The sequence below is a fragment of the Plecotus auritus genome (genome assembly GCF_963455305.1).
Source record: "Plecotus auritus genome assembly, chromosome: 2".
Taxonomy (NCBI): domain Eukaryota; kingdom Metazoa; phylum Chordata; class Mammalia; order Chiroptera; family Vespertilionidae; genus Plecotus; species Plecotus auritus.
The window spans coordinates 222868296-222881036 of record NC_137771.1 but is presented as its reverse complement, the minus strand read 5'-3'; the positions used below and the strand labels follow the sequence as shown (position 1 = coordinate 222881036).

Here is a 12741-nt window from a genome sequence, read left to right as displayed (position 1 = left end):
TGAGCCCTAGAGGGATTGAATGCCCAGGGGCCCAAGATCATAGAACAAAGTGAAGGAGGGATTCCGCCTGTGTGCTGGTCACCTGCCCACCCAGTGCTGGCGGGGTCGGAGGGCGGGGCAGGCACCTTGCTCCCTTGGTACCTAAAGAAGCTTGAGCCCAGGGGGGCTGGGAAGCTACTGCCAGGACCCCTGGGAGCATCTGCTAGTCTCGCCCCTTCGATCAGAGAAGCTGAGCTCCAGGACCGAGAGCCGGTAAAGGAACAGGACGGAGCGTCCCTGAGCGGAGCGCAGGGCAGAGCCTTCCCTGCTGCTAAGAGGTTTGCAAGCAGAAGTAATCCAGACACAGCAGGGGCAGCCACAGGCCTCCCACTCCACCTCGGGGTGGCTCAAGAGGGGCCCCCTTCTCTCTCCACCTTCCCAGACACAGGGGATCTGTGTCCGAAAATACAGGGCCAAAAGGGAAACCAAGGCTCACTTACCTATACAGCGTAAAGAAACCACTGTTTTTGAAGAACAGACATCACTACAAAAGAAGAAAGACAATGGTGGTCACCATCGATGAGCCATTTGACTCTCAAAATACCTAGAATGTTTTCCAACGTTCTCACTCCCCTGCCTCCCCAGACGTAGAGGGGTCCGTGACTGAAGGCTTGAATCACGAAAGTAAATCCATTTAGAGGACAGTGGTGAAGAGCAGACACCGAGAGTGGGTCAAACCCCAGCTGTGTGACCTTGAGCAAGTTACTTGACCTCTGTGCCTCAGTTTCCCCATCTGCAGAATGGGCTAATAACAGCACCAACTCATAGGATGGCTTTGAGGGTAAGCATGCAGCAACATCAGCCATTATGTTTATTCTGGGATTTTAAATCGGTCTCTACTTTTCTAAGGGGGCCATTTGTAAACTTTGGTTTTCTATGACTGCTCACATTCATCACACAGAAAACAATACAAGCAATTATTTGTCTGGGAGCAGAAGAAAAAAAAACAAGCGTTACTGGTTTGGAAGGTAAACATTTGAGGTTACAGACGTAAAAGAGGTAACCGATGCATCCTGGTGTATAGCGAATGTTCCTCCTAAATGCGGAGGAGGAGAGAAGTGGCCTCGACATCCGGGCATTCACAGCCGGCCACGGCCCACGACACACACACAACCACAGAGACCAACACGGGGCCAGCCCACTGCTCCTGGACAGCACACAAGCCCACCGCACAGTCCTGTCTGAGCAGACACCACCAGCCTGGTCCCCTTCAGGAACCCTCTACTGTGAGTGACAGCAGCTTCTATGCCCACCCTGGGGTAGCCTGGCTTCATGCCACCCATCTTCTAGGAAAAACGTGCTGCGATGCCAATCCAAGAATCACCCTCGGCTCCTGCCAGCATCCAATCCAGAGCAAACCCCTGCTTCTTCGAATCTTCCCCAAAATGACCCAACACAAGCCCAAACCCTGTAAGCCGCTTACAACACCTTCCTGCCCACACAACCCACGTTCCAAGGACTACGGCGTGTCCCGGTGGTCCTGGCTGAGGGACACTGGCAACGCCGAGAAGCACATCCCCAGGGAAAGATGTTTTCTAAGAATCGAACCCGGCTGTGCAGCCATCAGCTTCCGGGCTCGCTGCGGCCACTCCGGGCCCCACTAGCGGCTCAGACTAAGACCGACAACGTAAGAAATGCCCAAACCTGTACGGACTTTTTTATGAGTTCATTGGAGCCAAACGGGCGACAATTGCCGGGAAGCAAAATCGCCATGGATTTTGCTTATTTTATACATTACAATCAAAGGAGGAGATATAAGCGGGTTACATGAAATCCATTGGTGATAGATTAGGGAGGCGGGAGAAAGCAAAGCCGGAAAACCTCTGGGATTGGATAAAAAGTGAAATGATAGACACATGCTTCTTCTACAGAGGTGGGTACAGGCTAGTTAACAGTTAGCCATTAACATGATAATAACAGTGAGGGGGTCTGTGGTTTCCACTCCGACTGTGCTTTGAGGGGGGTGGGGAGGGGAAATCACTTTGATATTCCAAAGGTATGTTATCAATTATGTAATTGTAGATGCCAAAAAAGACAACAGACAGGCTCCGTGAAGGCCAAGACTGACCTTCGTTAAAGAATACCGGCCTAGGACGTGACTCCCGCCATGGCTCACTTCTGGTTAGGAAGTTTTCACTCCCGACATCCTATGTGGTCACTTCCAGTCTGAGTTTGCAAGGCCGCCACGCAGACCTCCCCTGAGCTCCTGGGGTTTAGTATGCGGCCCCTCTTTCGTCCACAGTAACGAAGGGCAGCTTCTGAGAGCAAAAGGGAAGTCTTCCCACCCCCGCCACGTAGAGACACCGCGAGCCAGGCCAGGGCCTTCTCTCTCCCCTCCAAGGCCGCGGTCCTCCGGAGCGCCCAAGGCTCACAGAGGTGAGGTGGCAACTTCCGCCCCTGCTCAGCCCCATCAGCCCCACCCTCGGGTCACCCAGGGCACAAGGCAGCACTCAGCGTGTACAAAGGGCCCGGGCAGCTGTGTTTGGCTTCCCTGGCGGGCAGACCGCAACCCCGCTGTTTTGATGGGCACACCTGGCCGGGCACAGCCCGCCTCCTGGGCGCACCCTGTCACATTCCCAGGGACAGCCAGGCCCGAGAGGAAGTCGGCCCCCCAGACACCTCAGCCAGAGGCCACCAGGAATGCAAACCTGCTTCCGGCCTCCCACTCATGGGAAGGAGGGACAGCGTGATTCATCCATCCTTCCCTGCAACAGCACCTGGCCTGCGGGAGGTGGTGGCTGGCTAACACCTGGGAGGAGGGATGGGACCTGGCAGCTGGGGGAGGCTTCTGCACAAAGGACACTGTGTCTCACATTAAAGAGCATTCAGACAATGACCAGCCTGGGGAGACTGTCAACATTTTAAATACACGCAAAGCCAATCGCATAGCTCTGCCCACCCCTCCCCCACCTTCCTAACCAGCTAAGCCAGTGGTCAGCAAACTCATTAGTCAACAGAGCCAAATATCAACAGTACAACGATTGAAATTTCTTTTGAGAACCAAATTTTTTAAACTTAAACTTCTTCTAACGCCACTTCTTCAAAATAGACTCGCCCAGGCCGTGGTATTTTGTGGAAGAGCCACACTCAAGGGGCCAAAGAGCCGCACGTGGCTCGCGAGCCGCGGTTTGCCGACCACTGAGCTAAGCTGTCGATCATGTGACGTGGGATCATGTGACCTGGCGCTTGGGTTCATTACCACCCATAGGGCACACTGTGACCCACCCAGGGCTGCAAGTCAGCCTGGCGGTACAGGAAATGATGGCTGAAGTCGCCCTCCCAGGGCATCCTGTGACCCCAGGCTTGGGGCCGGGGACCAACCACCAGGCTGCCTGAGGCTGCGGGGATTCCTGGAAGCAGGATGTCAGCGCTAAAACCAGCCAAGTGCCAGGCAAGCAGGGTTGGTCACCCTGCAGGGACGGACCCAAGGCGCTCTCTTCGTTTCTAGAGACCTCCCCTGACGCGCACAGGAGGGTCAGCTCTAATACCCAGAGAGTGAAGAAACGAGTGTGGGCTCTCAGCTTTGCAATGTCATCTAAAAGCGCAGAGGTCACAGGGCACAACGCCACGGCACATAAACCTTCCCCGGAAGGAACCCAGAGCTGCTCGGGCAGGTGGTCCTGCCCAGCGCCCATGCCCCCTGCAACGAGAATCAGCCCAACCCCCAATCGCAGCTCAGAAGGGAGACTCGGGCCGGTGTTGCCCCGTGACGTCCCCTGCCATTGTTCTCATTCTAAATGTTTCAAAGGGGAGCGGCAGCCGCCGAATACCTGTGGTAGAGCTTTTTATAGAGATCGGTGTTGCCGGCACTGATGTTCAGCTTCATGAAGCTGGTGGCCCCGCTGTCATCCGCTATTCCTTGGCTAGAATAAAAACTATTCCTGAAAAAGACAGAACATCGCATTCACCATGATGGTTAAGTGCAAGCGATTACAAACCCTGTGCTAACACTCCCCTTGCATGAAATTTAGATGACGAAGAATGCTTCAGCCCGTTGGAAAACAGCATCACAAACTATGCATAAGGGACCGGTATAAGCATTTTTGGACCCGATAACCTGAAGGTCAGGCAAAGTCCCCACCGGTGGTGTTTCTAATCTAGTTCCAGGGGTCCTCAAACTACGGCCCGCAGGCCACATGTGGCCCACCGAGGACATTGATCCGGCCCGCCGGGTGCCACCGCCTGTCCTGTTTAGCAGCTGGCTCGTCCCGGGCCCGCAGTGCGCATAGGAATTTGTTCATAGTTTTTTTTTGTTTTTTTTTAATTTTTTTTTAAAAATATATTTTATTGATATTTCACAGAGAGGAAGGAAGAGGGATAGAGAGCTAGAAACATCGATGAGAGAGAAACATTGATCAGCTGCCTCCTGCACACCTCCCACTGGGGATGTGTCCGCAACCAAGGTACATGCCCCTGACCGGAATCGAACCTGGGACCCTTCAGTCCGCAGGCCGACGCTCTATCCACCGAGCCAAACCGGTTTCGGCCATAGTTTTTTTTTTAAACTATAGTCCGGCCCTCCAACGGTCTGAGGGACAGTGAACTGGCCCCTGTTTAAAAAGTTTGAGAACCCCTGGTAGGCCAAGGAAATGAGAAGGGGGATGCGTACGTACATCCGGCCTAACAAAATTTACGGAAGTTAAAATGCCCCGGTTAGAAATACATTCAGGCCCCGGGCCGTGACGGGGGGCTTCGCTATGCCCTTCAACCTTGCAGTAGGGGTGGCACTGAAGTATTTCATTAGCTAAGCTGCCAATGTTTCTATCAAGTGGTGGTTCATTTTGAAACCTGGCACATAGAGAACCCCCTGGAATTCCATAGAAGCCACCCAGGGACACCCCAAGCAAGGGCCGGTGGTAATCAAATCACACAGCCTTGCCTCGTGGAGGCAGGGGACTGCCCAGCGTTTCCCGGGGGTGCTCTGGGAGCCCTGGCTGGGACTCGCTGGGCGGGGACACCTGCTTCTCCTCTCCCTCCTTCCCTGTGGCCGCGTGCGGGAAGGAATTCTCTCTCGTATATATCTGATGATCAATGCTCCCACATTCAGCGGCCTGCACTGCCTCCTACGTACATGCCGTGAAGGTCGGGCAGGGTCTGCTCCTGCTGACCTTCCCTATCCAGCCCTCCCCATGCACCCCAACCCCAGCCCCCCACCAGGGTGGCCCTCTGTCCGCATCCTGAGCCCTGGTGACCTCAGCTCAGGATGGTCCTGAGTAACCAGCAGTGGGTGGAGGTCAAAGCAGGGCTGGGTGGCCGGAGACAGACAGGGGAGGGAGCAGGGGTGCTGTGGTGGGCTGCAGTGCCACCCGCTGGCTTCCCAGAGCAGCCCTGGGAAGGAGACACGAGCGGGGGTGGGGGTGGGGGGGCGGGTGGTGTTCGTGGGCTGGCACGTCCAGGGAGGGGCGGCGAGAACCACTGGTCTTTCTGCCTGTCTCTGTCACCATGGTGCCCAGCTCCAGCCGCGAGGCCAGGGGCCCGAACTCACCTGTAGCCCATGTCCTGGCACGCTGCCCTCCCGTAGCTCTCGCTCCAGTCGTCTCGGCACACGGGGTGCCAGGACTTCCTCTGGGACGAGTACACCTGCAGGATGAAGTTGGGTCCGTAGAGACGCACTGCAGAGGAGAGAGGACGCCCTGAGTCTCAGACAATCGTCCCAGCTGCGCATGGCCCCACCCTCTCCCGACTCGGAGACTCGAGGAGGAATCGGGATCCGCTGTCTCTCTTCCCTGCTAAGAAGTGCTCTTAACCCAACAGAATTGAAAGCAGGGGCTCAGACAAAACCTATGCACAGACGTTCCCTGGGGGCACTATTCCCAACAGCAGAGGCGGGGCAACCCAAGTGTCCGTCAGCCGATGGAGGCACCATAGAGGGTCCTCGGCCACCAAAGGAAGGAAGCACCCACACACGGTCAGCATGAGCCCTGTCACTGCTGAGTGACAGAAGCCAGACGCCAGGGCCCCCGCACCGTCTGGATCCATGTCTAGGAAACGTCCAGAGGAAATCAGCAAAGCCCGGAGGGAGATAGAGGCCGCTGAGGGCTTGGGGGGTGGAGGAGGGGTAAGGGGTGGGGCTTGCTTCTGAAGTGACAGAAATACCCCACAATCGATGCGGCGATGGATGGCTGTGCATCTCTGAATACGTAAAACCACCGGATTGTATGCTTTAAAGGGCAAAGGTTATGGTCTGTGAGTTAGATCGCAAAACAACTACTTTTGAGAATTGCTCTTTCAATCATCACTTTGAGCAGCACGTGACCATCTCTGGCCCAAACCCTGGGCCCGGGCAGAGCACCCAGGGATGTGCCAGTTCCTGGTGTAAGGCTCTGCCCCTAAATTCATCCATGTTTTACCAAAACCGCAGCTCTTTTGTTTACAGAGACAAAGCTTTATAAATACAGTGTGAGCCACTCCCAGTTCCATTCTTTTCTCTCTCTCCCTAGAAGGGAGCACAATTCAGAATTCTGAGAACAGCCCTAGCCAATTTGGCTTAGTGGATAGAGCATTGGCCTGTGGCCTGAAGGGTCCGGGTTCGATTCTGGCCAAGGGTTGCGGCTTGATCCCCAGTGGGGGGTGTGCAGGAGGCAGCCAATCAGTGATTCTCTCTCATCATTGATGTTTCTATCTCTCTCTTCCTCTCCCTTCCTCTCTAAAATCAATAAAGAAATATATTTGAAAAACAACCAAAAAAAAGAATTCCAAGAACACTTGTGTGGAGAGAAGTCGGGTGGCGATGCCATGTAAAACGGCACTCTGTGGTTTGGGGGTATGTCTGTGAGCCCAAAGTGTAAAATGACGGACTCGCTATTCTCAGGCCTCACTCTCGCCTCCCATCTGTGGCCCCTGACTCGCTGGACACGCTGACTGACATTCCCCCGTGAAACTCCAGCCTTGGTCTGATTATTGCCCAATGTTTCCGTGATGAGTGGTTCCACGTGCCAGGTGGTGGGTGAGTGGACTGCATCCAGACAGTGGAAGATTATTCCGAGCTAAAAAGAAATGCGCTATCAAGCCATGAAGACATGGAGGCAACTCCAATGCGTGTTGCTAAGGGACAGAAGCCGGTCCGGAAAGGCCGCATACTGTGTGATTCCAACTATAGGACATTCTGGAAAAGGCAAAACCACGGAGACAGTGAAAGGACCCGTGGCTGCCTGGCGCTGGGGGCGGGATGAGCAGGTGGGGCCGAGAGGGTGTGTAGGCAGTGAAATTGCTGGGTATGACTCTTCAAAAATGGGGACGCGTCATTATACATCTGTCCAAACCCACTGTCCAAATGTAAATACATTACACATTTGTCCATAATATCGAGAGCAAACCCGACTGTAATCTCAGGACTGTAGTTAAGAATAATGTATGGGTATTGGCTCATCAACTGTAACGCATGTACCACCCTAACGCGGGACATTACAAACGGGGACAGCTGTGAGGGGGAGGGGACCCTGTACTCTCTGTTCCATTTCTGTACACCTAACACTGCTCCAAAAAATAAAGCCTACCAATTTTTAGAAAGTAACCAGAATTAAAACTACTCCCAAAATTAAAGTAAAACGGACACTGACGTGGTTGAAAGTAAGGGAGACAGTCCGCCTTGCTTTGTGGATAATGTGGGGGATTTGTTTTCCCTTCCAACCATCTGCGTTCAAGGGCTAACTCGGAAAAGCGGACGGGGTGCACCCGAGGGCCCACCGAGCCGGTCGCAAGCAGGTGTGTGCTTTTTTGGTATGGTGACATTTGTTTGAGCTTTACTGAGGTAGAACGGACAAATAAAATTGTGTATATTTAAGGTGTACAATCTATAATAATAAAAGCGTAATATGATAATTAGACTGGACAGCCAGATGTCCTTCCCGACAAAGCTGCTGTGGCTGGGGTTGAGGCAGAGGTGATTAGGGGTGATCAGTCAGGCAGGTGAGCAGTTAGGGGCGATCAGGCAGGCAGGCAAGTGGTTAGGGGCAATGAGGCAGGCAGAGGGGTTAGGGGCAATTAGGCAGGCAGGCAGAGGGGTTAGGGGTGATCAGGCAGGCAGGCAGAGGGGTTAGGGGCAATGAGGCAGGCAGGCAGAGGGGTTAGGGGTGATCAGGCAGGCAGGCAGGTGAGCGGTTAGGAGCCAGTGGTCCCGGATTGCAAGAGGGATGTCCGACTGCCGGTTTGGGCCCGATCCCGCAGGGATCCCTGTGGGATCGGGCCCAAACTGGCAGTTAGACAACCCCTGAGGGGTCCCGGATTGTGAGAGAGTGCAGGCCAGGCTGAGGGACAACACCCCCATGCACGAATTTCGTGCACCAGACCTCTAGTTGTATATATTTATGTTTTTCTGATATGCGTATGCATTGTGAAATAATCGCTGCAATCAAGCTGATTAACATCTCCAGCACCTGGACCTGATTTTTCCTGCCCTCCTTTGGTGGTGAGACCACTTCGCCTGCCCTCTTAGCAACTCTCAGGTGTCCAAGCCAGCATGGTGACCGCAGCACCTCGAGTGGCTCTCCCGTTTCTCTCCCGAGAGTTTAATGCTCACAGAAAGCACAGCAATGGACGTAGAAAGTGAACTAACGTGGAAAGAAAGCTCCACTCGTTACTCATTCTCCATGAGCGGCTGGTGGTCTTCATGTCCGGAGCCGTGCGTCTTGAGGAAAATTACCTCCTCTCCAGGGAGGACGGATTCAAAGCGCATCGCATGCCTGTTCTGCTATAGTACGGACCACACACGTCGCGTCCATCTACTTTGTTTCATGTGAATAACTGATAAGAAAATTAGGTCATAGCACAACCACATTGAGGGGGACCTAGCAGATTACACACGCACACCCTCCAACCCAGCAGTCTACTTCTGGGACGGTAGGAAACAGTCCCCGATGTGCGCACGTGCTTGGCGCATGTGTGTGACAACACATGGGGGGCAGACTAACTGTCCCCAGGAGGAGACTGGGACGGAGGGCGCGGCCACACGCAGGGACTCTGGGCAGCAGAGGGGACGGGGAGGAGCCGAGTCCCAATTCCAGGCTGCGTGCTGTGGAGCCGGCTGGATGGCAGCCACAGGGAAATGGCCTTAACATGCAAACAATATGTGTTTGTTTATGCAAAATCTCTCCTGAAGGAGAAGCAAGAAACTCATATTAGTTGCACCTGAAAAACACCATGATTGGCTGGTGAACAGGCATATGTGTGTGTGTACATGAGAGTGTGTCTATGTGGTGTGTCTATGTGAGAGTGTGTGCGTATACATGTATGCTTGTACAGTGGTGTGCATACATGAGAGTGTGTGTGGTGTGTGAGTTGGTGTATGAGTGTGTGTGTGTGTAAGCAGAGTCGGGGGATAAAATCTCTCACTGCATACCCTTTGGTACTTCCTGAATTCTGATCCACTTGAGTATATTAATTCTGCAAGTATTTAAATACATACAACTTATATGTTAAAGGAGAGCGAGGAAGAGACTGTCCAGGTTAACACGAGTCTGTCTCGCACATGCACATGGGAAATATCAAACTCCATTCTACCCGGAATCTCCACCGCCCTCCACTCAGCCTCACAAACACCCCAGTTTACGTAAGAAACTGCTGACAAACATCGGCGCTAACGCAGAGGCAGGCACTCTGTCCCAAGTTTGAAGCGTGCGTGAGCCACTTGCCAGTGCAAATGCTCCCCGACCGGGAGCTCCCGGCAGAGAGGCCTTCGCCTGCGGACACAGGTGACCATGCGGCGGCTGAGGCCAGCCCAGGGCCCAGGCATGTGTGTGTATGTGTACATACATGGTGTGTCTACATGGAAGCGAGGACGAGCAGGAGGGGAAGCTTGCGAGGAGGCCACGGCGCAGGGGGATGACCAGGATGCAGTCTTTCCCGGCAGGCACTGCATGACGCGTGACCAGCTCAGAGGACCGGCCTTTTACTCTGGGTTGGGTACCAGCGACGTTAGCCCAGCTCCGCTAGCCAGCCTCACTGCCCCCTGCCAGCCACAAAAACACCGTGCGCTCAACTTCACATTGTGCGCGGTTGCTCACCTTTACTGCCGTGTGGGACATCTGTGGGATGGGAGTGGGCATGGCCCCTGTCATGGGGACTGGCCCTGTCATGTCCCCCCCACCGCTGTGCGATGCAGAGTGAGGAGCACACCCCCTCTGAGCCTGTCTCCTCATCTGAAAATCGGGGTTAACCCAAGGCTACAGGTAGGGACTCATGATGTAATGGACATGGCCTGCAACCATCATGCCCCGGACATAGTGGACCCCGGACACAGTGGACCCCGGACACTGTGGACCCCAGACACGGTGGACCCCGGACACGGTGGACCTTGGACACGGGGGATCCGGGACACGGTGGACCCCGGACACGGTGGACCCTGGGCAGAGTGGACCCCGGGCAGAGTGGACCCTGGACACGGTGGACCCTGGACACGGTGGACCCGGGACACGGTGGACCCCGGGCAGAGTGGACCCTGGACACGGTGGACCCCGGACACAGTGGACCCCGGACACTGTGGACCCCAGACACGGTGGACCCGGGACACGGTGGACCCGGGACATGGGGGACCCGGGACACGGTGGACCCCGGACACGGTGGACCCCGGACATGGTGGACCCCGGGCAGAGTGGACCCTGGACACGGTGGACCCCGGACACGGTGGACCCTGGGCAGAGTGGACCCCGGACACGGTGGACCCTGGGCAGAGTGGACCCCGGACACGGTGGACCCCGGACATGGTGGGCCCCGGGCAGAGTGGACCCTGGACATGGTGGACCCCGGGCAGAGTGGACCCCGGACACGGTGGACCCCGGACACGGTGGACCCCGGGCAGAGTGGACCCCGGGCAGAGTGGACCCCGGACACGGTGGACCCCGGCGCCCAGTCCCTGGCCACGTGCAGCTTCCCACTCACCGCACTGGTTCTCGTCCTCCCCGCTGGGACAGTGCAGGATCCCGTCGCACCAGAGAGAGGCGCTGACACAGGTCCCCGAGGAGCCACACTCCATCCCCGACACCAGGCACCTGTTCTCCACTTGCAGAGAGATGGGAGGGAGACACCCGTCAGGCTCAGGAACCAAGGAACCTGCCTCTCGCCCACCACGGAGTGTCATCCACCCCACGCAGCAAAGGGGAAGAACCTGTCCCCCTTCTTTTAATAAGGAGGGGATGTGTCCTAGCTGCAACACAGCAAAGAACACAGGCTGCAGCTGAGGCCGGATAGCTCAGTAGGGGAGAGCGTCGTCCCGATAAGCCAAGGATGCAGGTTCGGTCCCCAGTCAGGGCACATGCAGGAATCAAGCAATGAATGCATAAATGAGTGGAACAACAACTTGATATTTCTTTTCCTCTCTCAAATCAATGGATAAAACTTTAAAAAACACAACAAAAATCCTTAAAACAAAAGAAAAGGAAACAGGGCTGCAGGACAGCAAGGCAGAACCCTAGGCACGCTCCTCTCAGGCCAGAGGAATGGCTCCCGGCCTTGGACTTGGGCAGGCTCCACGCCCTCTCTGCCCCACAGGTGACTCCCAGGGCCCTCGGCTGCTGGGAAAGGCCTGGTGGCAGGAGGAGGGCAGGCTGGCCTGCAGCCACCACTGTGTCACAGGGCACCAGGTGGGCCCCAAGGCGGGGAGCCTGTGCGCAGAGTGCCAGGTGGCACCTAGTGCCCCGAACCACTGGGTAAACTTGGAATGTCAACACCACAGAAATGGCACGGGGCTGTGACCACCCTCAGATTAGGAGGAAGCACGCAACCCAGACAAGGAGGCTGCCTGCTTCCAAGAGTGGTTATTGGTGCATCGCCACGGCTAAACGGAAGCAAAGAGAAGCAGCTCGCTAGGTAAGAGGGAAACTTCAGGAAGGGCTGAGGGAGGGAGCCCCGGCCCACAGAGCAGGGCCACGAATGCTTAGCACCCAGCGCCAGCCGAGCACCCAGTGCCAGCCCGAGCACCCAGTGCCAGCCCGAGCACCCAGCACCAGCCCCAGCACTCAGGGCCAGTCCCCAGCACCCAGGGCCAGCCCCCAGCACCCAGGCCCCGCCCCAGCACCTAGGGCCAGCCCCACACCCAGTGCCAGCCCCAGCACCCAGCGCTAGCCCCCAGCACCCAGCGCCAGCCCCAGCACCCAGTGCCAGCCCGAGCACCCAGCACCAGCCCCAGCACTCAGGGCCAGTCCCCAGCACCCAGGGCCAGCCCCCAGCACCCAGGCCCCGCCCCAGCACCTAGGGCCAGCCCCACACCCAGTGCCAGCCCCAGCACCCAGGGCCAGCCCCCAGCACCCAGCGCCAGCCCCAGCACTCAGGGCCAGTCCCAGCACCCAGTGCCAGCCCGAGCACCCAGCGCCAGCCCCAGCACCCAGCACTAGCCCCAGCACCCAGCCCCAGCACCCAGCGCCCAGCCCCAGAGCCAGCCGAGCACCCAGCGCCTGGCCTCAATCGCGCCCTCTCCGGCGTCAGGGGCTGCTCCCCACTTACTGAACTTCCAGAGCAGGAGAGCGGCCGCCACTGCTCCGGCGAGGACGGCCACCAGGGCCACGGTGATGCACAGCACCTTCTTCGTCTCTGAGAAAAAGAAACAAGCGCACCATTCATTGCGGAGGGCTTGAAGTCACACTCTCAGACGTTATCCATTCCTTTATAACATCGCATGTCGAGAAATGATTCCTTAGGCACTTAAAAATGTGACCTTTAAAAGCATATCCTGGGAGGTCATCCTTGTTCCATGTACTAAACATATGCTAG

At 56.2% G+C, this 12741-nt stretch overlaps 1 protein-coding gene across 4 annotated transcripts in view; it reads right to left on the bottom strand.

Annotated features, from left to right (window-relative positions):
* The window catches only part of TMPRSS2 (transmembrane serine protease 2), a 33926-nt gene that overhangs the window by 7540 nt on the left and 13645 nt on the right, over positions 1 to 12741 (bottom strand). For all 4 annotated transcript variants that reach the window (XM_080656052.1, XM_080656053.1, XM_080656054.1 and 1 more), the window contains 5 exons: positions 12475 to 12561; positions 10915 to 11034; positions 5525 to 5651; positions 3810 to 3920; positions 480 to 523 (listed from right to left, as the gene is read on the bottom strand). In XM_080656052.1, the coding sequence (XP_080512178.1) occupies positions 480 to 523; positions 3810 to 3920; positions 5525 to 5651; positions 10915 to 11034; positions 12475 to 12561 (489 nt within the window). The remainder of the gene's footprint in view (positions 1 to 479; positions 524 to 3809; positions 3921 to 5524; positions 5652 to 10914; positions 11035 to 12474; positions 12562 to 12741) is intronic.